The sequence below is a fragment of the Aspergillus nidulans genome, chromosome II (assembly GCF_000011425.1).
Source record: "Aspergillus nidulans FGSC A4 chromosome II".
Lineage (NCBI taxonomy): Eukaryota > Fungi > Ascomycota > Eurotiomycetes > Eurotiales > Aspergillaceae > Aspergillus > Aspergillus nidulans.
In genome coordinates this window covers 1,629,692-1,650,574 of record NC_066258.1, presented here as the reverse complement: position 1 = coordinate 1,650,574, position 20,883 = coordinate 1,629,692, and the positions used below count along the sequence as shown (strand labels likewise).

Here is a 20,883-nt window from a genome sequence, read left to right as displayed (position 1 = left end):
GCTTTTGACATTTTTTTTTTCAAAAAGAAGGAGTGTAGCTTTTCGATTGCGAGAGGAGAATCTTCACTCGAACTAGGGAGTTGCTACTTAATAAGCACCGAAGAAAGGTGACATACACTGACTCTCAAACCGAGTGCGGACAGAGAAGGTATAAGAATGGAGTGAGCTGTAATGCATATCCAACCGCACCCTGCAACAAAAGAAAACGGGATAAGACAATGAATGCGTCAAGCCCGATAAAAAATAACAGAGAATGATGAACGCTAGACACTAAAGTCTAAAACACAACTCCCGACCCAATTATTAGCAAACACAAACAAGACGAATGGTATATGTTTTACTCCTGCGCCTGCTCGTTTACTAAGTCCTTGACCTGGGCCTTCTTTTTCTGCAGCAAGGAGCTGATAAATGCCAGCGATTCCTGAGAGAGGACGAGGCTGGTGGTGATAATAGCCTTGCCGCTCGCAACGACTCCATCACCGCCGCACTTCTTATATTCGTCGCCATAGGTACTGAAGACATGGCTCTTAGCATCCCCAAATAGTCGTAGTGGAAAGTAAGCGGTATCGTAGATTGTGTTTTTGAGCGTCTTAGTGTCTTCCTTGATGATAGGGAAGGTTGCGTCGACCTTCTGCAAGCCCTTATCACCAAGAGAATCTGCACGAGTGACGTATGGCGCAACGTATCCGTATGGCTTCGACAGGTATGAGAGGTAGGGTTTGGCAAAGCCGTAGCCTTGGTCAGCAAACTCCAATGACTTGGCGCCGTATTTGTTGCCTTTGTAGAAGGAGATTGAGTCTGAGACAACCGGGTAGGAGGTCAAGTGCTACGCAGCCAGCGTGTAAGTGTATGTTGCACAGCATGTCAATAGGACTTGGTTGCCGACGAAAATTACCTCCAAGAATTGGGACTGAGCCCGCTCGCCGTTGACCGCATTTTCACCCATTGCGCCGTTTTCAAAATGAGGCATAAGTTTCTCAGCAAAGCCAGCAGCCGTGCGATATAAGGATTGTAGAGGCGTTTGAGGAGGGGTCGAGAAATGGCGCTCCCTGAACGGAACTGGTGAGTAGAGACAGAACCTCAGGTAATGGGAGGGGGAAGGAAAGAAGCTACCTAAGAGTGAGTCTGGTGGTGGGAGGACGGATCCGGTAGAAGGTAGGCAAGAGATGAACCACAGGTGAGGACAGATCGAATAAAGTCAAAAAAGAGGGTTTTCGGGTGATAAATAGCTAATAGCTGCTGCCATTGACAACAGTGATTGATATCTTACGAGATCAGGGTGCGCATCTTATTATCGTATGCGCAGAGCTGGTGTTGGTGCTGCTGGCAGCCAGCATGTGATTGCGGGTCGCCAGTTCTTTTGCAGCCTGCAAGCACGTTTATGCTACCCCTCCACCACAACCACCACAACCACCACAACCACCACCTCTGTCATTATCATCACCCTATTGAGGCTAAACAGACAGGGGTCTTCCCGTCGTCATTTCGTCTCATTTATCCTCCGCGCGGCTGCCGTGCATCGAATCTGACCAGGGGGCAAACATCGCGGCATTGTTGGAGGGAATTAACGATGGCGACCTCGGAAGAGGACTGAGCACTGGCTTTGCCGTCATATGTATGCCCCTGTCCACAAATTCAGGATAGCAAGGTTATGGGCGTGGCAAAGAAGACATCAACGAAGACGTGATCGTGATATGACAGGCTGGAGTTCGATCCATCGGAACCTTGTGGTGCTAGGATTGAGTTTGGAATCGGCTTGCTGGCTTTTGCTGGGCAGTCGATTATCAGCTCCGTTGATAGCTTCCAGTTCGCGACTAAAACTAGCTCATTCGAGTCTAGAGCACCACAGTTTCTACGCCGGCATGTGATTGCGGGTCTGGCTGCCTGCCCAGGCCTCCCGAATCTTGGTCGCATCCTCACATACCATCTCCCAGCACAATGAAACCATGACCGGGTCCGTCGGAATGCCTGATATGGCATTTTGAAGGAAGGAGTAGATATGCACAAATTGTCCCCCGAGTGTTTCACTTCGGACACCTTGCTCAGCGCCTGCTTTTTTGGGACTAATGCTATTCTCGCTTATCATTGCACTCGGCGGCCAAGACTGCGACAAGCAACGCTCCGACAGCTCGCGAGGCAATCTAGGCTCAGGACCCGTTGGGTTGTGATTTTTGAATCTTGATTAAGCGCGTACAGGTGCGCCTGGGCCTTTTCCGTCCCAGTCTGCATTGACAACGCCACTCCTGCACGCTTCTAGACTTTTCTCATCAACTACAATACAATCCCTTTATTGGACAAAGCGTTACTCATAGCCAACGGTAGAAGCTGCCACGACTATATCGTCGTACCCAACCCGACGATCGGAATACCGCTGCCATTGACCCGAGAAAGTATTCCGTACTTGTTCATGACTCGCGTCGTACTTCTGTCATCCTGATCTGACCATTAATATACAACTCGCCTATGCATATGTTGCTCGGGAGGCAACGGTACAGATCACGCACGTCCATAGCTGGACCACCAGAAAACCAATAATGACTGCATATTTCCAAGCGTAAATTATCACATGTGAAAGTATGCATATAGCTGGAATATTTACTAATTCTTCCCGTAATGTCGGATCTAGGTCCGTTATCATGACTTCACAGACTTGGAAATGCGCGGGAAGGTGATCTGCGAGCGAGAATAGACCGCCAACTGGAAAGTACGAGGCCCGAGCATATACAGGGGTAAGCATTCGACATGTTTACTTGTGATATTCCCTAAAAATAGGAAGTTACGTGGTCCTTGGTTCTAACTTAGGGCTTTCATTTCTTCCCGCGAGCCCGCTACGAGTAGAATACAGCCACCAAAACCACTCCGCAGCAAGCGAATGATACGAGTCGGTGATGAAGTATTTGACCATTCCAATAATTAGCCTCTCTGCACTCTTAAAGCTCCGTCATTTTGACACCACTGGCTTTCCCTCAGACTTGTGTATTTCGACATATGGCTAATCACTCTACTAGGGAGGCTTGTTATGAGCACCTTTAGTTTCCACGCTTTTCTGGTCATCACTGGTCTCAAGCATGATCAGCTCATCCGTGTGAACATACAAGCGCCTATTTTGTTTACCCATCCACACTGACAGATTGTCATATCTGCTATCATGGGTTTGTTTACATAAGTCGAAAGCTCAGTTCTGTGCCAGATTTCGAGCCACCAGCAAGGCTGTCCCGAAAACTCTCCTGATATTTTTGGGGGGGGAGAAAATATTGGAACTTGCCTGCTGTCGCAGACTGGACTTTGCTGACTGAGTGTTCACTGGGCACGTTATCAAGTCTTCAGCACCGCATCGAGCAATTAAGGCTACTTTGAGACGGACAAACGAGACGGAGACAGGACTGAATGTCGTACGCAGGCAGAGCCGTCATCCCGATCACAGATACCTGCACGGCTCAGAGATGGACACATGAGACCCCGCCTCGGAGTCTGGGAGCTTAAACAGTTACTGGTACCATGGATGTTCTAACGGGGAAATAGTCGCGCCGGAACATTGCCTCTAGGACCATCTGCTACTGGAGATGTGACGGTCCGACCGGTGATTGCTCCGACTTCTCCGAACGAGATGAGGCTTGTGATGAAGTTATGTATATGTTTTGCGAGCTACCTTCTGTGGATTTGACACAGTTAGGGGGCGTCTCGTATCACGAACTGGAGGCTCCGTTCATAATATATCTAAGCTTGGCCGGTTGAAGCTACGGGGCTTCTTGTATATAGTGCAGGCAAGGAATACGCACGTACTAGATTAGAGGCAGGTTCGGAACTCAGCGTTGTTCTTTCTACAATTAGCAATTAAGGCTGCCTTCTCATCTATCTCAGAAGCCTTTCTTCTCTTCTAGGATGAACTGCTTTAGACATCTTCATTGACATCAAGAGCAAGTAGATATGCGACCTCTTCAGCATCGAATAGGAAAGCGTTCGTTCTGGGGACAGAAAGGTTAACAGTCTCACAAAGAAACAGAGGAATACCAAGAGAGAGAATCCAGTCTTCTGACACGTCCCAACACCGGAAGAGGGATTCCAGTGGTCCATGAGTGTGACGGTATAAAAAATAACCAAGAGACTCAGGTTTCCACCTGTGATACCACATCCTAGAAATTTACCAAACTGTTACCGCCAACGGATTACTACGTTCTGTATCCTGTGCCGTCAAGTCTTTTATATATTGCAATGGATTATATGAGTTTTAGCAGTTGAAGAGATTGGAAATATGGTGTGTAACGCTGGAACACAATTACAGTCAATCCAGAGCGTTACCTTGCGTAACGCAGATTTTCATTATATAGTGACCAGTGGAAGATCTAATCATACTCCATATATTGCCACCTAGGTTACTGACTGACTGGTCCGACTCTCTGGCAGTGATCCGGTATCCTGGACGAGTTTGGATCTGCTTCAACAAGGGCGCCACGCATGATGGGACGGCCATTTGAGGCCTTTTGGAGTGTAAGACAGCAGAAGAATCGTAGCCGTTACTATCTGGATCAGAAGAATGAACTCATCGCTATGGCATTCTCTTTTCTATTGAGCTGTTTACTGCGTAGGGCTGGCTGTGAGTCTAATGCGAGGATCCAAGCCCCTACTGTGATTGTGCAGCTACTAGTATGCTCAACCCCCAGAGCCTGTCCTTAGGTACAGGTAGTGTGTATATGTTAGATTGCCTGTTTTGGCCTTGTGCGTAAATTTCCTTCAAGAACAATGTTTATGATAGACTTGGGCGTCATTGGCTTGTTTTCTTTAGTGTATCTAAGCAGTAATGTTTTTCAGACGAAGACCCAATCCAACATTGCTGACACAGTTCGCCAATGCCCAAAGTACAGCATGCAAGGAAGGTATTCGTAAAAAGGCTATATTTCATGTACTACTAAATTGTCGCACCAGGCACAACGCTGCGCCCAAGTCTCCCCGAGTAATTGGTGACAGACATCAGAACGCTGAGTGCCTGATTATTTCTAGGTTCGAGCGGGCATAATTGCATCTAGGTTTAATGTTCGGACTCTGTGGAAGAGACTTCCTGCATGGCTTGAGAATGCACAGTGTTACTGCTCAAGCATCCTTATCTTCGGCGGCATAACCCTAGACTTGGGATCGTTCTGAGACACCACAGCCTGTGTGGAGTGCTATGACGTCCGCGCGACAGACGTGGGTGGTATCACTGACGGGCGATCTTTCAAACTATATACCTTGCGCAGATTTCACCCAGCCAATAGACAATGAGCTAGGCAGGGTGAATCCATCCTATCCCGGGTCTACGACAAGTGATCTACGATATTGGCTGAAATCCGCCCAGACCCCGGCCGTCGGGAGAGCATGTAGTTAATGTAGATGCGGGAACATGTCGCTGAGCTCTTGTCGTGGGATAGTATGATGCTTCTGTCCTTCTACATTATTTCAGTTCGGAATATCGAGATTGGAGTGACATCGGAGAAAGGCCTGTAAGAATGTCGCATGAGGGCTCCTCAAAACAACGCGAGAGCGGGATCTCCATTGCTGTCCGTTACGGTCGCCACTCCGTGCAAATGTCTCTTAGGTTCCGGCGGTCGTATCTAATCGATGTGGGTAATGAGTCGCACGTGGAAGAGTGAAAAAAATAAATTGTTCATTTTCCATTTCATTTCGAGACGGACGCCGGATCTTGGTGGCATCCTGCATTAAATGCTCAAGTCCTTGACTTGTACATCGATACATTTCCAATTCTTCCAGCTATGGTATATTTCTGGATCCGAGCGTACTGGATGTTTTTCTCCCATTGCCTCATCTAGAACCTCGCGAGCTCAAACGACATAACGCCCCAGGATATCCCGTTTAGAAACCTAGTTATCTGTCAGTACTACCCCATTAAGATACCTCATTTATTGAAAACGTACGCAGAGGAGTGAAAAACCACCGGTTCTTGCCGCTGGTGTATCGGTCCTCGAGAGCCTTCTTGATGGTCTTCTTGGCCTCCTCACGCTGGGAAACTTCCTTGAAAGTGTCGGCGGTAACGGTACCCTTGAGACCCTCGAGCTCGAGAGTGTAACGGGTGGGCATCAGGTGGTTGTAGTTGACGACCTTGATGAAGGGCTTGATGCGGCTGCGCTTCTCGACGGTCTTCTTACCCATGCGGCGGGTGACCTTGAGGGGGTAGCGCTCGATACCGGCGACAATGGCGTAGGAGAAGGGGTGAGCCTTGGAGCCAGAGTCCTGAGGCTGGACAATGACGACCTGTAAAATCGCAAACGGGCCTCGTCAGCACAATCTGAACCCAGAACTCCCAATATCTTCGATTCTCGCATTCGCCCATTTCCTTCTTGAATCAACGTCCAGTTGTCGATATTTCTCCCAGTCCCCTATCATGTTTCCAGAACGCAGTCCCTCTTCGCGCAAAAACAAAGATTTATAGATCGTGTCGTACCTTCTTACCGGCGTAACGGCCACGGGTGATGATGGCCACACGGCCCACTTTCATGACTGTCGCAACATTACTATCAGCTGAGATCGAAAACGAGAGACCATTCGGATGGGTAAACAACTAACACTTCATTTTGAAAGCGGCAAGGTCGATGGGGTGGTTGTCGATATGCTTCGGTCGAGGAATGAGGTTCTCCGCGTCCGACGTTCTTTTTTTCGCTTGCGAAGTGCACGGAAGAGGGTTCAGGGCACGACAGGTTTTGTGTGCCACGATATAATTGGCTGTATTACCGACAAGCGGACACTAATCTGCGTTTGGAATGTTTCCCCATATGGAATAGTGCTCAAATATTCGGAGCTTCGGAGAAACAGTGGGCCTTAACCTCATCGGCTCGTCCCGAAATTGATTGTTTACCGGGCAACCTGGGCACCAGCGCGTTGCTATGGAACAGCTTCGATGTGGACGCTGCAGATTGGGCCGGTTTGTGACGATGGTGGTTGATGCCCCATGAGCTACCAGTATCTTGCGGTCTGCTTACTCCACCGTCTCTGTTGTCATAACCTACTTAACTCTCGAGGAGCTCTTCTTTAGATCCAGAACCGTACCTCATCCCGGCCTCTGGTCGTTCGTCGCATTGTACTTTGTACTCCCTCACATCCTCATCTCATTGTCCCTTATAGCAAGCGCACTTGTTTCTATCTCTTCCAATTGCTTCTTGTTTCACCAGTCTTATACCCTTTGATTTTCTCCCGGGGTGTCTTTTTATTGTGATCTGTTTTGACGACTTGATATGCCCTTACGACTCTGTGCTTGACGAACATTCTTCATTCAACGAAACATTCCACCGCCTCCATTGATCCTACTCCCCCCGCGCTCTGAAAACTTCGAAGCTACCTGGTATACTGTTGGGCAACACTCAGGTCTCGCCATGTCTTCGTATAAGTCTGATGGTTCCCGCGATCGGGAATTGGTCCTCCACAGACACCAGACGGTGCCCATGTATGTTCCAGTAAACCCTAGCAAGAACTGCGTTGCTCTTCTTGCTTGCCTTGATGTTCCGTTGAAGCTGACATGAGATATCTGAAACAAAGGTGGGATAGTTCTGACCCTGACCGCGCACCACCGCCACTGCCTATGAATCCAGGTTCGACGAGCCCTATAACAAAGGGAAACGTCTCTCCAGGTATCCAAGCGGTAGCAGCAAGTTTCACAGAGAAGATGCGAGAAAACTCCCCCAGTCCATACACCACAAACCCCATGACGCCCAAGTCACCCGAGAAGTCTCTCATTAAGGGGCAATTCCACAAGCGTATGCAGTCTTTGCAGAATACTGATACGCGCTCGGAGTTCTTGAACTACGTGGAAAGCAGGTCGCCAGAGCGCCCCCTGCGCGCATCATTCTCGGATCAAAGCGCAAAGCCGCCAGAGAAGGCTGTAAAGTCTGAGATATCACCGAATCAGCAGAGTTCCGAAGATCTTCCAAATGTCCTCATCTCTAACCGATACCTCTCTAGGCCACTTTTTGGTGAAAGCACTCCTCCCTCAGCCACAATGCTCGCTTTACAGAATATGCAACTGCCACCTCAAGAGGCGCCACGGACGAACGGGCCTGATGCTTCTTCCGAGCCCAAATCCTCCCAGCCCAACAGTTTTGACTTCTTGTCAAACCAGATCCTCAGTCTCACAGACATCGCCAGCAGTCTTCAACGCGAGATGGCGCAACTGAGTCGACGAAGCAAAGATAACGCTACCGATTTGATTAGTCTCAAAGCTGCAACGAACGCCCGAGATGAAGATATTCGGAAAAGTCTTCGTGATCTGTCTTCAAACTTGGCTGCCAAGTTTCTAGATGCTGATACTGCCACAAGGTGGGATCTCAGTGCTCTCCTGGGTTCTGAAAATGCTATTAACCAGACGGAACCGGATAGTTCTCCGAACTATAAGAAGAGTTATTCTGGACCGAGAATGCAAAGCCCCAGCCCCTTCTCGATGGAACGTGAATACTGTGCTTCCCCCGGGCCCTTGACAGACGGATCCGCCAGTATTGCGTTGTTGGAGAAGGTACTACGAGAAATGGCGACGAAGGAAGGTCAGGAAAAGCTGCTCGAGCTCATGGACGAACTGAAATCCCGTCCAGTCTCCGATGATTCTAGCAAGAACGGTGATAATTCAATGACTGAAATGCTGGAAGAAATCCTCAACATAGTGAAGCAGGACTCAGGAGCCAGAGCTCTCGTGCGAGCTGGCAAGCCAGAGCAAGACCTCGAATCCAACATGGGGGTCATCCGCCAGCAACAGAGTCCCGTGACAGATGAGATGCTGGATATTTTGAAGCGCGTAAGAAGCAGCGTCATTGAAGGTGGTGGTTTGACAAATGAGGTGAAACATCTGGTGCGCGAACTCCGAGGCGAGGTGCTGGGGATGGGTAGAAATATCGCCAGCAGGCTGGAAGACGCTGAGCGGGCTCGAGCCATTGAAAACGCGCCCAAGGGACCTGGGCCCGAGGAAATCGCCGAAATCGTCGAACAGGGCCTACAAGAACTTCGGACCCAACTAGCCGCCATTATGAATGACAGTAAACAACAGTCTTCAACACTGAGTGAGGTCCGGGCCGCCATGAACAGCTCCGAGATCTGCTCCGTCGTCAAGAAAGCCTTGGATGAATTTGGCATGGCCGAGCTCCGTGATAGGCCTGAGGGAGCTAGGATGGACAAGGAAGATATCCTCGAGGCAGTCAGAGAAGCCTGGGAAACGTACAAGCCTGAGATAGAATTGCAAAACTTTGGGCTTGAGCGAGATGAGATTCTCGAGTGTCTCACAGAGGGTCTTAAGGCCTACCAGCCACAGCATGAGCAGGCCGCTACTTACGACCAGGTTTTGGCAGCTGTTCAAGCAGGTGTGCAACAATTTGAGCAGCCTCCATCAATAACCAAGGACGAAATAATCCAGGTGATCCAGGAATCCATTGAGAGTGTCGAACCTCGCTCTTTGGATGGCGAGCAGCTGGCTGCACTTCGAGATGAGATACTCAATGCAGTCACTGATTCCATAGCGACGCAAACGACAATGAAGAAAGACGAAATTATTCATGGAATCCAGGAGAGCCTAGAAAATTCCGAAGCTCGTCCCTTAGACGGCGAGCAGCTAGCTGCTCTTCGAGATGAAATCCTCAACTCAGTTAGCGAAGCCATCACCACTCAAACCGCTCTTACGAAAGACGAAATCATTGAAGGAATCAAGGGCTGTCTTGAGAATTCCCAACCTCGTGGATTAGATGGTGAGCAGCTAACTGCGATTCGAGATGAAGTGCTCCATGCTGTCACCGAATCTATGACATCTCAAAGCGCTCTCACGAGAGATTCTTTTGACTCTGGTCTTGGGCGTGATGAGATCTTAAGTGCTGTGTCTGATGGTATTGAGGCACATATGCTCGCCGCAAAGGAACTCAATCATTCAGTCATCACAAAGGAAGACGTCACAAGCATAGTCAATGATGTGTTCTCAGCCCAACAATCTGCTCTTACAACTACGAGTGCTCAGCCTGCCATTTCCCGCGATGAAATCCTCCAGGCTATTGCTGAAGGGCTTGAAAGCCAGAATTCAATCCCTCGCGAGATTGAACTCAACAAAGAGGACTTGATGGAAGCTATCACTGCAGGTCTCAACGAGGTAACCGCCAATGCGAATCAGGGCTTAGGTGACCAGATATTTGAGCGTCTACAACAGCAATTCGAAGGTCTCAAGGAAGAAGTGAAGCCACAGCCAGCAGCCACTGATGCGAACCTGGAGGAGATACTGAACACTATCAAGGACAGCATTGCGGTCGTACGTCAAGATGTTGAGGGGTACGCTACGACTGCATCGGAAGCATCTGGGAAATATGAAATCCTGGACACGGTCAAGGAAGGCTTCCGATTGCTACAGGCGGACCTAGAGAAGACGATCACGGAGAACGCACTTGTGACTCGTGCTAGCAGCTACCCCAACACCCCAGAGCTCCTGGACGCGATGGAAAAAGAATTTGAACATCTGCGCCAAACTTTAAGTTCCTTGCTCCGCAGCAATCCGGTATCTGACAAGGAGGAAATCCTTGACGCAATCCGGGACATCTCAGAGAACCACAAACCCGCGAATCAGGAAAATGTTTACGAGCTTATTCGGCGTGATTTTGAAATTTTACGTGAGTCTTTGACAATGAGCCTGGTTCCCGCCGAGCCGAAGAGCGACAAGGATGACATTGTTGCTGCTGTTCGGGCTACCTTGGAAGCCTTCCACGAGGAGAAAGGTCAGGCTAGAAATATACCTGATAAAGATGAGATTATCACTGCCGTTCAAGCAACGCTGGAGACTTTCCATGCAGAGAACAGCCAAGCTATTGTGCCAGCCGAACCGAAGAGTGATAAAGACGACATTGTTGCTGCTGTTAAGTCCACTCTGGAAGCTTTTCATGAGGAAAAAGGCCAGGCTAGAAATTTATCTGATAAGGATGAGATCATCGCTGCCGTTCAGGCAACTCTGGAGACTTTCCACGCAGAGAATAGCCAGACTGCTGTGCCAGCTGAAACGAAGAGTGATAAAGACGACATTGTTGCTGCTGTTAGGTCCGCTCTGGAAGCTTTTCATGAGGAAAAAAGTCAGGCTAAGGAAGTTCTTGATAAAGACGACATTCTTGCTGCCATTCAGGCTACCTTGGAAACTTTCCATGAGGAACAGGACCAGAATAAGAACGGTGTTGACAAGGATGAAATTATTGCTGCTGTTCAAGCAACCCTTGAGGCCTTCCACGAAGAAAAGCATCGGACCAAGGATGGGTCTGAAAAGGAAGAATTCCTCAGCGCCATCAAGGAGATTTCAGAGAGCCACAAAGTAAGCAGCGAGGAAAGTGTCTCCAAGATCGTCAAGCAAGAGTTTGAGAGTCTGCGCGACTCGTTGACCATGAGCCTTGTTCCCGCAGAGCAGAGAAACGACAAAGACGATATCCTTGCTGCCGTCCAAGCAGCCTTAGAACTGTTCCACGCTGAGAAAAGTGAAACCAAGGACCGCGCTGAAGAACTCTCGACAGCAGAACTTCGTGACGCGTTACACGATGGCGTTGGTATCATCAAGGAAGATCTTGCAAAGATTTTGGAGCGCCCTGTTGAGTCTAATTATGCAGAACTCCTTGACACCCTGAGGGAAGGCTTGAGCAGCCTAAAAGCCGAGCTTGAGATGATGCGCCGAACCCAAGCGGAATCGGAAAACAGCGACAATTCGAAAGGACAAGAGCTGATACTCGCCGATGAGGCCAGCAAGGCTAGCGAGATCGAGGGACTCAAGGCTCTAATATCCCAGATTCAAGTCAAGGTCGATGCTATTGAGGCTGCTCCACGAGCTCCGGACTTTCCCGAAAATCTGCTGAAAAAAGAAGACATGGATGAGGTCCTCGCGGGGTTGCACGAGCTCCAGACATCAGTGACAGAAATTGCGTCTCGTGAGAAGCCCACAGATGCAAACGTAGCCAAGAAGGAGGACACAGACGCCATTGAAACACTCCTCAGGAACACTAAGTCCCAGCTTGACGAGATGGTGTTCCCTGCTCCTGATGAGATAGCACGAGCGGAACAACTGGGGACTCTTGAGGAGATTGTCAAAGACACAAAGGATGTTGTGACCGAGATCTACGGCCGCCTGGAGGCCGAAGTCCCCACCAAAACCGAGATTGGTACCCTAGAGACGCTGTTGAAAGACATGTGGATCGCCCTCGACGAGTCCAAAGGTAAAGAAGGCGGAAAGGATAGGGAAGATGGCGCGGAAATGGCGGCTGAGGCTGAGGCTGAGAAACTAGTCAAGGCAGACTTGCAGACAGTGGAGGCCATGATCTTCGAGGTCAAAACCCAGGTCGAAGAGCTTAAGCTTCCGGATGTTGAGACTCTCCCGACGAAGAGCGAAATTCAGAACATTGCGACTCTTATAACGGAGTTCAAGGAAAAGGTGGAAGCAGGTCAAGAACTGGTTGGCCAAGGATTCGAAGCACGGAAAATCGAGCATGCCGGGCTAGCGGAGAAGATCGATGAGGCTAGGACAGTATTTGAGGGACTTGGAGAAGAACTCAAAAGCAAGCTGGACGGGAGCCATGAGGGCTTGTCAGAGCTTAAACAACTTCTAGAAGGTCTGGCAGCCTCTTCAGAGAGGTTTACGACGGTTGAGAACGTCAAAGAGCTGACTGAACTCATCAATCGCGAATTTGAACGTGCACGCGGTGAACAAGATGCTGCCAAACTCGAGAGCGAGGAGCGAGATGCTGCTGCCCTCATCAAGCACGATGAGACAAGAGCAGCCATTGTCGTTGAGCTTGGCGCGAAGATTGACGAGAAGCTGGGTGAAGTAATGACCAAGTATGATGAGGCTCGGTCTTCGATTGACACCAAGTTCGCCGAAGCTGCTGAGCGCGGAAATGCGCACCTTGAGGCAGTGACCGACACAAAGTCCTTGGCAGAGGATATTAAACTTGTCATTGGATCTATGGGTGACAGTGTCAACGAAGCATGCGAGCGGATGAGCGCAGATGCAAAAACATTCTTCGAAAAGGTCGACATCTCGTACAGCAAGATGGAGGAGATGCATAATGAGGTAAAAACACAGCAAGAGTTGTCTCGGTCCGATGTTGAACGGACAGCAGCTGCTACGGAGCGAGTCGAGTCTAAGCTGCACGAGTTCCATCCCCAGGTTTTGGAGTCTATCCAGGAGATCCTTTCTATTGTGGGGCAGCATTACACCCACGCACAGCAGGCTACACAAGATCTCAGAATGGATCTATCCGTCATACCGACCACTATGACAAAGATGCTGCCCGCTTTGCCACCTCCCGAGCCGGAAAAGTATGATGACAGCCAGGTCCATGAGAAGCTAGACAGCCTCATCGAGCGTTCAATGGACAACCAGGTCCAGGAGAGCCTCAACACATTGATTGAACGGGTTACCAAGGACCAGGTGCACGAAAAGCTCGACCAGCTCTTGAGCAAGACGACAAGCACTAATGGAGAAATTTACGAAAAGCTGAATGAACTGCTTGAGCATGCAACGAACTCCAATGGGCCCATCCATGAAAAACTCGACACGCTCATTGGCCACGCCACGAACACTGATCAGTCTGTCCATCAAATGATGAAGCTTGATGAGATGCACAAGGATATTATGGAAACGTCGCGGAAGATGAACGAGATGATGGCGGCCCAATCAGCTCTTATCGCCGAGGATACTGAGCGCAGGCGCAAGGAGGCTGAGGAAGCCGCCATTGTCCTGGAGCGCAGAACTGCACAGCGAGAGCAGATTGAAGCAGAGATCCTCAACCTCAAAGATGAAAAAGACTCAATGCTCGCAATGATGCAGAGGCTCAAGGCTGAAAAAGATGAGCTTGTTGCCCAGAACGCCAAGCTCCACAAAGAAGTCTCTGCCCTGGAGACGGCCCTCGAACTGCGGCATGAAGAGATGCAGGTCATGGAAGAGCGCGCCGACAGCTTAGAGAAACGCATTCTAGAGGGTGTGCTTGATCATGCTCGTACTGTTCTTCTTAGTCGCCCCAACAGCACACACGGGTTAAATATGAAAAAAGTACGCAGCGCACGCGGCCGCAATGTCAGTGTTTCGAGTACTGCAAGCACCGCCAAGGACAGCCGCAGCGTCCTCGGTAGTAGTCTCGGGCTGGCATTGAAGAAGCGAGCTCCACCTGCGTTGCAGGCAGGGTCTGCTACTGCGTCTACAGCGAGCAAGGAGAGGAGGATCTTAAGTCTCAGCCACGTTACGGGAAACCGTGGGTTATCGGACAGGCAGTCAGGTGCATCCGGCGGTCTTACGAGCCTGAAAAGAAGTCAGTCTGTTAAGTCCCTCTATACTTACCGCAAACATTCATGGGGCGGGAGGAGCTCTATAGCCAACAAGGAGAATGAAGGTTTCCCTGAGGTCTTCCCCGAAGAAGACGAGAACCAGAGCGGAGATGAGAGTGATACAGGTACGGAGCGGAGGACGAGCTACACCGGAACTTATGCGGAAAGCATGACATATGGCCCTGGAAGTGTCATCTCCACGAACCGGCAGGTTAGTACCGCCAGTACTAGAAACCTTGAGTCTGTTGCGGATGTGGCGGAAGAAGAGGAAGACCGAGCAATGGCGAAAGACGAACACGAGGAACCGGACAAGGACGATGAGGCTCAGAGCTCTAAAGCAGATGAGCCTGAGGATCATGCGGCCGTTCCTCAAGAAGCACTCGACGAAGAAACGTCGAAAATGGTGCTGTACGGACACCCCGCCGACAGCGGACTGGGTTCGGAGATCACGAGTACAGCAGGCTGATCATACGGAACCCGCAAGCGGCTTCAACTCGACTTTTATTGATAGTTAAGCGCTACTATTCTGGTGGTGGCTTGGGTCCACCTCCCAGGAGGTAATGATACCGTGGCCTTTCTTTTGTACTTTCCTTTGTCATATACTTACGATTGGCTACCCGCCCACTTCGAGCAAGAGAGTCTGGGCTGGGATCATGGATGCATGTGGTATTGATTATTGGCTAGATGTAACTGAATGATATCCTCCTTTTACTGAAAGTTGTTCGTTCTTAGTAGATCTATTGTGGTACTTGTAGGTGGAAAGAGCTGCTTGCCCGATGAGGAAGTGCCGAGGCTAAGCCTTGCGGGTGGGGACTGGGGACTGCCCCAACGATCTTTAACCTAGCAAATCAGGCACCAAACTGGCACCGAACTGGCACGCGGTCAGCTTTTGTTGAATCACTCTGGGTGTCGTCTGCTTGGTCTGCTCGGCCTGATTCCGTCATAAGATGGACTCTCCTCTGTCTTCGCATCCCCTGAACACTCTCAGTGAGCGTGATAACTCGAAGTACTACTGAGTTGGCGGCTCGTTTTCTCCACTGGTATTTATTCGAGAAATATCCCAGGCCCCGTCAGCCCTGTCAATAATACCTGAGCTAACATCTTGTCCCCTCGCAGGCATCACCGTTCTTACCAAGATGGCCAGGCTCTAGGCTTCTCGCACGCTTCCAAACCCCGCTCTGTTCTTCTCTTTAGCGCCTATCGTCATAGTTCCCGAGTCAGCCTTATATCGGCCTTTTCCCCGACTTCCCTCTCCTAATAAATACTGTCCCATTTCTTCTATCCTCAGACGGCATACCCTAAGTATCTAGTCCGTGGCACGCGAGCATGCTGGACCCAATCCCGCCTCCTCCAGAGTGGTTGCGGGAGTACACTGAGCCCTGGGCTCAACGTTTCAATCTTCCTGCTCTGACTGATCACTCTCATGAAGTCATTGCTGCCTTTATCGGCTACCTATTCATTCACTACGTCCTCTCGCCATGGCTGTCTCCGAAGCTATTCCCTCGCCACTACCCCAACCTAAACAAGCGTACCAAGCTTAATTGGGATGTTCATGTCGTCTCGCTTGTCCAGAGCTCCTTCATTAACGCTGTCGCTCTTTGGGTGCTTTTCGCCGACGAGGAGAGAAAATCCATGACAATTGGTGAGCGAGTTTTCGGGTACACTGGGTCTTGTGCTCTAATAAACTCTCTCGCCGTCGGCTATTTTATCTATGATTTGATAATCAGCACTCTCTACGTCAAGATGTTTGGTATTGGCATGCTCTTCCATGCCGTCTCTGCGCTATGGGTGTTCAGTTTCGGATTCGTAAGTGGCTCCATTACCGCGAGCGGGGACTATCACTGATAATAGTGCAGAGACCGTTTGTCAACTTTTACGCCCCCGTCTTTATCCTCTACGAACTCTCCAGCCCCTTTCTCAATATCCACTGGTTCCTTGACAAAGTTAACATGACCGGCTCTAAGTTGCAATGGTACAATGGCATGGCGCTTCTTGTCGTGTTCTTCTGTTGTCGTCTCATCTGGGGAACTTGGCAGTCCGTCCTCGTATACATGGACATGTTTGCTGCTCTCAGACAGACTTGGTCCGCTGGCTCTTCCTCGCCGCTAGACCCCGTTAACATCACGGCTCAAATCTTCCAGACCCGCGACGATGGCTCACTCTGTATCAACGAAGCCTGCATTAAGGCGAATGCCGAAATAACCAAATACTCCAAGCACACGGCCGTCGGCGTTCCTACCTGGTTGGTCGCCACGTACGTCACCTCCAACCTAATCCTCAACAGCCTCAACTACTACTGGTTCTCAAAGATGATTGAAACTGTGATGAAGCGCTTCCGTCCTCAGAAAGAGCAATCCAAGGTGGCAGAGAAACTTAAGGAGCATAACAAGGAAGCTAGCGCGGTGGAGGAGCTTGCGCAGCAGGCTGTTCTCGACGCCGCATCCAAACTGGAACAAGAAGAGGGAAGTTTATTCCTAGGGGATAACGAACAGCCAGTTGCCTCGGGCGTGGACGCCAGTACTTCAGATCTTCGGAACAGGAAAGCCTAAACACATCCAGAGTCTAAAGGTGGATTACTATAGTGGACTGGCCCAAGAGAAAGACGGTGATGTAGAAGGCTAGAGGGGGCGTTGGCGGCGCTGTTCTCACGTGTCCTGGTTGCACTTCATAAGAAGTCCTTATATCCTTATTCGTTATTGTTACCACTCTCGGATGGTATACTCTGCATGCCAATAGGGGAATAGGATGCCATGAAAATCAGATATTATTCGCTTCTTTTTTAGCATTGTAGATTCGACATAAAAGTCTCCTGAATCATTTTTATATTAATGGAAAGAGAACTGCAATTGCCTTGCATGATTACCAACAGAACACCACATAAGCGCCTACATGTTCCCCAGCCATCTTGCATGCCACAACTCAAAAAAAAAGGAAAAAAGAAGAGGAAAAAGAAAAAGAAAAAGAAAAAGAATAGATTCCGCCGACGATAAAATATATCAAATTTACCGACTCATACCAGCGTCGGGCTTCGCAAGCATATACCGCACAGCCTCGTGAGCAACAGCCGTATCCCAAACGCTGTTTGAGCCACCACGTCGGAACTCGGGCCCACTGGCATCCTCGCCACCACCCCGGGTAGCTTCGCCAAGGATCGTCTCGAGGTCTCTGCGTTGAGAGTTAATCCAGCGACGGACAAACGTAGCCGGGTCCTTGCTGAGCGCGGTGAAAAAGGAGTGCTTTGCGCGCGAATGCGTAAGGGCCTGGATGATGAGGGCAACCTGGTCGTCCAGCTGGGCGATTTGGCGCATCCCCGCGGCGTACTGGGGATTCTGGGTTAGGGCTAGCATTTTTGAGCGGAGGGGGTCTTCAACGGCGACTTGGATGTCATAGACGGTGGGAGTAGGGTCTTTGTGGAATTCTTCGTCGACGCGGATTGTGTAGGGGAGTTTGATGGGGTCGAGAGGGCTGGTGTGAGGGCCGATGCTTTCCGGAATTTGAGGGAAGAACATCTGGTCGCGGCCGAAGATCTGTATAAATTGTTAGTACATCTAAAAAGCATTAATGATAAGAACAGGAAGTCGACTTACCGCTCGCAGACGATCGTCACAACGTACTAATCTTTTCTCCTCATCTTCCTGTAGCCCCATAGCGCGGATGTAGTCCCAGATACCCAGCACAATACCGCTTCGGGTCTCCTCCTCGACGTCGAGCACCTCCGCTAGTTCCTTGCTTAGCTTGTAGCGCTCAGGCGTCTCGTCTCGTACAAGGCTGATGGTGACATTCAGATTTTCCTGGGATGCGCGGGAAAATTGCACGCTATCGAAATCTGCGTTGGGCGGCAGGTTTACTGCATTAGGTGGTACTTGGGGTTTCGTCCAAGTTATTGTTTGCATCTCGGCAGGGCTTGTTGACGGAGACTTATCAAAGTCAACAGTGATTGATTTGAAAAAGTGCGAGAACCGCTGTTCGGAACGCTTGGTGGTGGCTGCCTTCTTCCCATCAGAACCGTCTTCCGCCATCGCATCTCCAGGCCCCTGGGCACCACCCTCGTCGTCACTGTCTTTCTCCGCAAGGTCGCTAACATCCTCCAACAGCCGGCCCTCTATCCGCACCTTGTATCGCCCTGAGCCAGGGGTTGTTCCAGGTACCGAGCCATTCTGACCGGTCTGCCACGGCTGGTTCTCCACCGTATTCGAGACCCAGATGCGCATTGTCCGGTACTTCTTGACTGTTTTACTGATTGAGTCTTGGATGTCCAACCTCTTCCGCACAATCGCCGCATCTAGACGCTTCTCCAGGTCGCGCAAGCTCTTATACTGTTGCACACCCTCTCCGATGACAACGTCTTCAACACCATCTGGGATATTCTTGTCAGTAGGCTTGCGGCTGCGGCGGAGGGCAGCGTCGTTCTGGTGCTGTAGGTTACGCTGAGGCGCCATGTATTGAGGAGGCACGGCGTGTTGAGGCATTGGGACGGGCATAGGGCCTAAGAATCAAGCACCAGGGTTAGATACTATTACATATGAGAAAATTACGCGCCGGGGTTCAGTGCATGGCAGAGAGTACTGAACGAACCTGGAGCTTGGGGTCCGCGACGAGGCGTGGCAGGAGACCGTTGGACGCCCTGGGGATAGGCTCGTCCGTAGCCCGGCGGCATTGGTGGAGCGTTCATGATTGGCAATTTATCCGGAAAGCCGAAGAAATCTGTATTCGATATTTGCGACACGGTAATTTCAAGAGACAGAGCCAGCCCAATGCGGTGGAGGCCGTTGACTGAGAGTCTTCAGTGGATTCCAAACTTCGCTGAGTCGCGATCGCGCTTTACCCGTTTTGGACAATATCAATCCTCCAAGGTCAAGATCAAACCCCTGGGTGCTACGAAATTACAAATGCAATTTGAGTATGTAGACCATGAGTTTTCGATGTGCCGATCATGTCTCTAACTTATGTCATTTCTGGAGTACAGAAACAAAAGATCCCACGAAACGTCTAGATAGCCTTACTCCAGTTGCGATGCCTGGTTAGTGTACAGCGACTCCACAACATTACTTAGTCTCGCAATGGTTTCCAGTGCCGCATCGTAAGCCTGATCACGCTCAGTCTCGTCGTAAACGATCAAGCATCCGGCGCCCTGGTCTAACACTCCAATGATCACCTTGTCCAGGATCATTTGTGAGAGCTTTCTCTCCACCTGCTGTGTATCCAAACCCACCATCTTAGCAATATGGTCTAATTCAACACGGCTGAACGGTTCGATGACCTTGATAAGGTTCTGTTCCAGCATGGCGTCGTAAAGTCGGCGGAGGTGGTTACGGATGAAGGCATCACTTCCTAGTTCAAACCGGTAATCCGAGAGCGCTTTTTCGTACTCTTCAAGCGAACGGTTTGCATGAGCGCGCGCAACTGCTTTCATCGCCTCAAGTCGCGGACTGGCGTATTTCTGGGCCTGTTTAGAGCCCAGTAGGGTTGTGACATCGTCCACCAGATTCAGCATTATCTTGCAGAGGAGCATGTATTGCAGCGCTGCTGTCGCCTTCTCTCCTTCGTCCAGCGAGCTGTAGCCTTCTAGGGCCTCAATAAAGTAAGAGTATGAGGTGTTGAAATCTTTATCCTCGGCGTGCAGCATACCACTCTGCATATCCAAACCAGCCTGCAGATTCGGAGGTGTGTAGACAGAAGCGGCCGAAGTGCGAGCGGCCGTCAGCGCAGCACGCGCCTTAGCCTGGTTGCCAAGTGCATGGTATACCCGCGATTCCAATAGCTGCACCTCAACTAGCATAAGCTTGTCGTCGAGCCGCTTCAGTTCTCGGAGAAGTGAGTTGATCAGGTTTAAAGCGTCATAATAGCTTTGCTTCTGCATGAATATCGCCACCAACCTAGTCTCGAGGTTCTGCCGTAGAAAGGATCGTCGCTCGGCGACGGCCCATTCAATGCAAGATCGGATGACGGCAATCTGAATATCGAGGGTGTTCGGAATCTCACTAAACAAATCGAGCAACTGGCGAACTACACAATACCCATTAGCTAACCGTCACATTCGCATTCACCTGCAATATAATTATAACGTACCGAGCTTTGCTGTCTTTGCTTTGGCGAATGATGAAAAAGAATCCCGACTTGTTTTGATCAGTTCTGCGATCTCCTGCGGCTTCTTCTCGTCCCGGTAGAGCTCTCCCAGCCCGACCAAAGCATTTTCGTAATCACGCGACGAGCTTTCGGTAGATCCCGGGCCTTGGGCAAGGACCTCTTTGTAGATAGATGCCGCTTGCGAAGCATCTTTCTTTGCGAGTGCTCGAGCTTCCTCTATCCGCTGAGCGGCCTGAGAGGAGGGAGCCATGACTTAAGCTTATGTGAAGGGGCGAAAAGATATTTGGTGGCTCGAAGGAAATGCCAATAGTGAATTGCGCAGTACGACACAGAACGAACTCGTAACGTGAGAATCAAGGATAGTTTGGGGTGTGAACGATGATGCATGGGCGGATATCATCACTTGGCCGTTGGAGCTTCATCTTAGGTAACCTTACTAAGTTATTGTAAGCCTTGATGCCTGAGAGCGTGGTTCACCGCCCACAGTCTGGCGGTCTCGAT

At 50.1% G+C, this 20,883-nt stretch overlaps 6 protein-coding genes across 6 annotated transcripts, besides 1 other annotated feature; 2 read left to right on the top strand and 4 right to left on the bottom strand.

Moving 5' to 3' along the window:
• Positions 1 to 20,883: part of a sequence feature (contig 1.68 76..250663(-1)) that runs on past both edges of the window.
• On the bottom strand, positions 23 to 1,246 carry ANIA_10518 (putative pathogenesis associated protein Cap20). The gene is made up of 3 exons (XM_050611285.1): positions 1,114 to 1,246; positions 896 to 1,049; positions 23 to 826 (listed from the first exon to the last, which is right to left on the bottom strand). Exons 2-3 carry the CDS (start codon positions 968 to 970, stop codon positions 338 to 340), a joined length of 564 nt encoding a protein of 187 aa, XP_050467328.1. The 5' UTR covers positions 971 to 1,049; positions 1,114 to 1,246; the 3' UTR covers positions 23 to 337.
• On the bottom strand, positions 5,636 to 6,651 carry ANIA_04222 (60S ribosomal eL27 domain-containing protein). Its single transcript, XM_656734.2, has 4 exons — positions 6,559 to 6,651; positions 6,437 to 6,492; positions 5,910 to 6,246; positions 5,636 to 5,855 (listed from the first exon to the last, which is right to left on the bottom strand). The coding sequence occupies exons 1-4, from the start codon at positions 6,563 to 6,565 to the stop codon at positions 5,848 to 5,850; spliced, it is 408 nt and encodes a 135-aa protein (XP_661826.1). The 5' UTR covers positions 6,566 to 6,651; the 3' UTR covers positions 5,636 to 5,847.
• ANIA_04223 (uncharacterized protein) lies at positions 7,505 to 15,008 on the top strand (the record flags this gene model as incomplete). Its single annotated transcript, XM_656735.2, has 1 exon — positions 7,505 to 15,008. One exon carries the CDS (start codon positions 7,505 to 7,507, stop codon positions 14,759 to 14,761), a length of 7,257 nt encoding a protein of 2,418 aa, XP_661827.1. The 3' UTR covers positions 14,762 to 15,008.
• On the top strand, positions 15,369 to 16,844 carry ANIA_04224 (TLC domain-containing protein; the record flags this gene model as incomplete). The annotated part of the gene is made up of 2 exons (XM_656736.2): positions 15,369 to 16,101; positions 16,152 to 16,844. The coding sequence occupies exons 1-2, from the start codon at positions 15,622 to 15,624 to the stop codon at positions 16,842 to 16,844; spliced, it is 1,173 nt and encodes a 390-aa protein (XP_661828.1). The 5' UTR covers positions 15,369 to 15,621.
• ANIA_10524 (SWIB/MDM2 domain-containing protein) lies at positions 17,298 to 18,776 on the bottom strand (the record flags this gene model as incomplete). Its single annotated transcript, XM_656737.2, has 2 exons — positions 17,298 to 17,822; positions 17,883 to 18,776. 2 exons carry the CDS (start codon positions 18,774 to 18,776, stop codon positions 17,298 to 17,300), a joined length of 1,419 nt encoding a protein of 472 aa, XP_661829.2.
• ANIA_10519 (proteasome regulatory particle lid subunit RPN6) lies at positions 19,243 to 20,747 on the bottom strand. The gene is made up of 2 exons (XM_050611284.1): positions 20,365 to 20,747; positions 19,243 to 20,301 (listed from the first exon to the last, which is right to left on the bottom strand). The coding sequence occupies exons 1-2, from the start codon at positions 20,630 to 20,632 to the stop codon at positions 19,295 to 19,297; spliced, it is 1,275 nt and encodes a 424-aa protein (XP_050467327.1). The 5' UTR covers positions 20,633 to 20,747; the 3' UTR covers positions 19,243 to 19,294.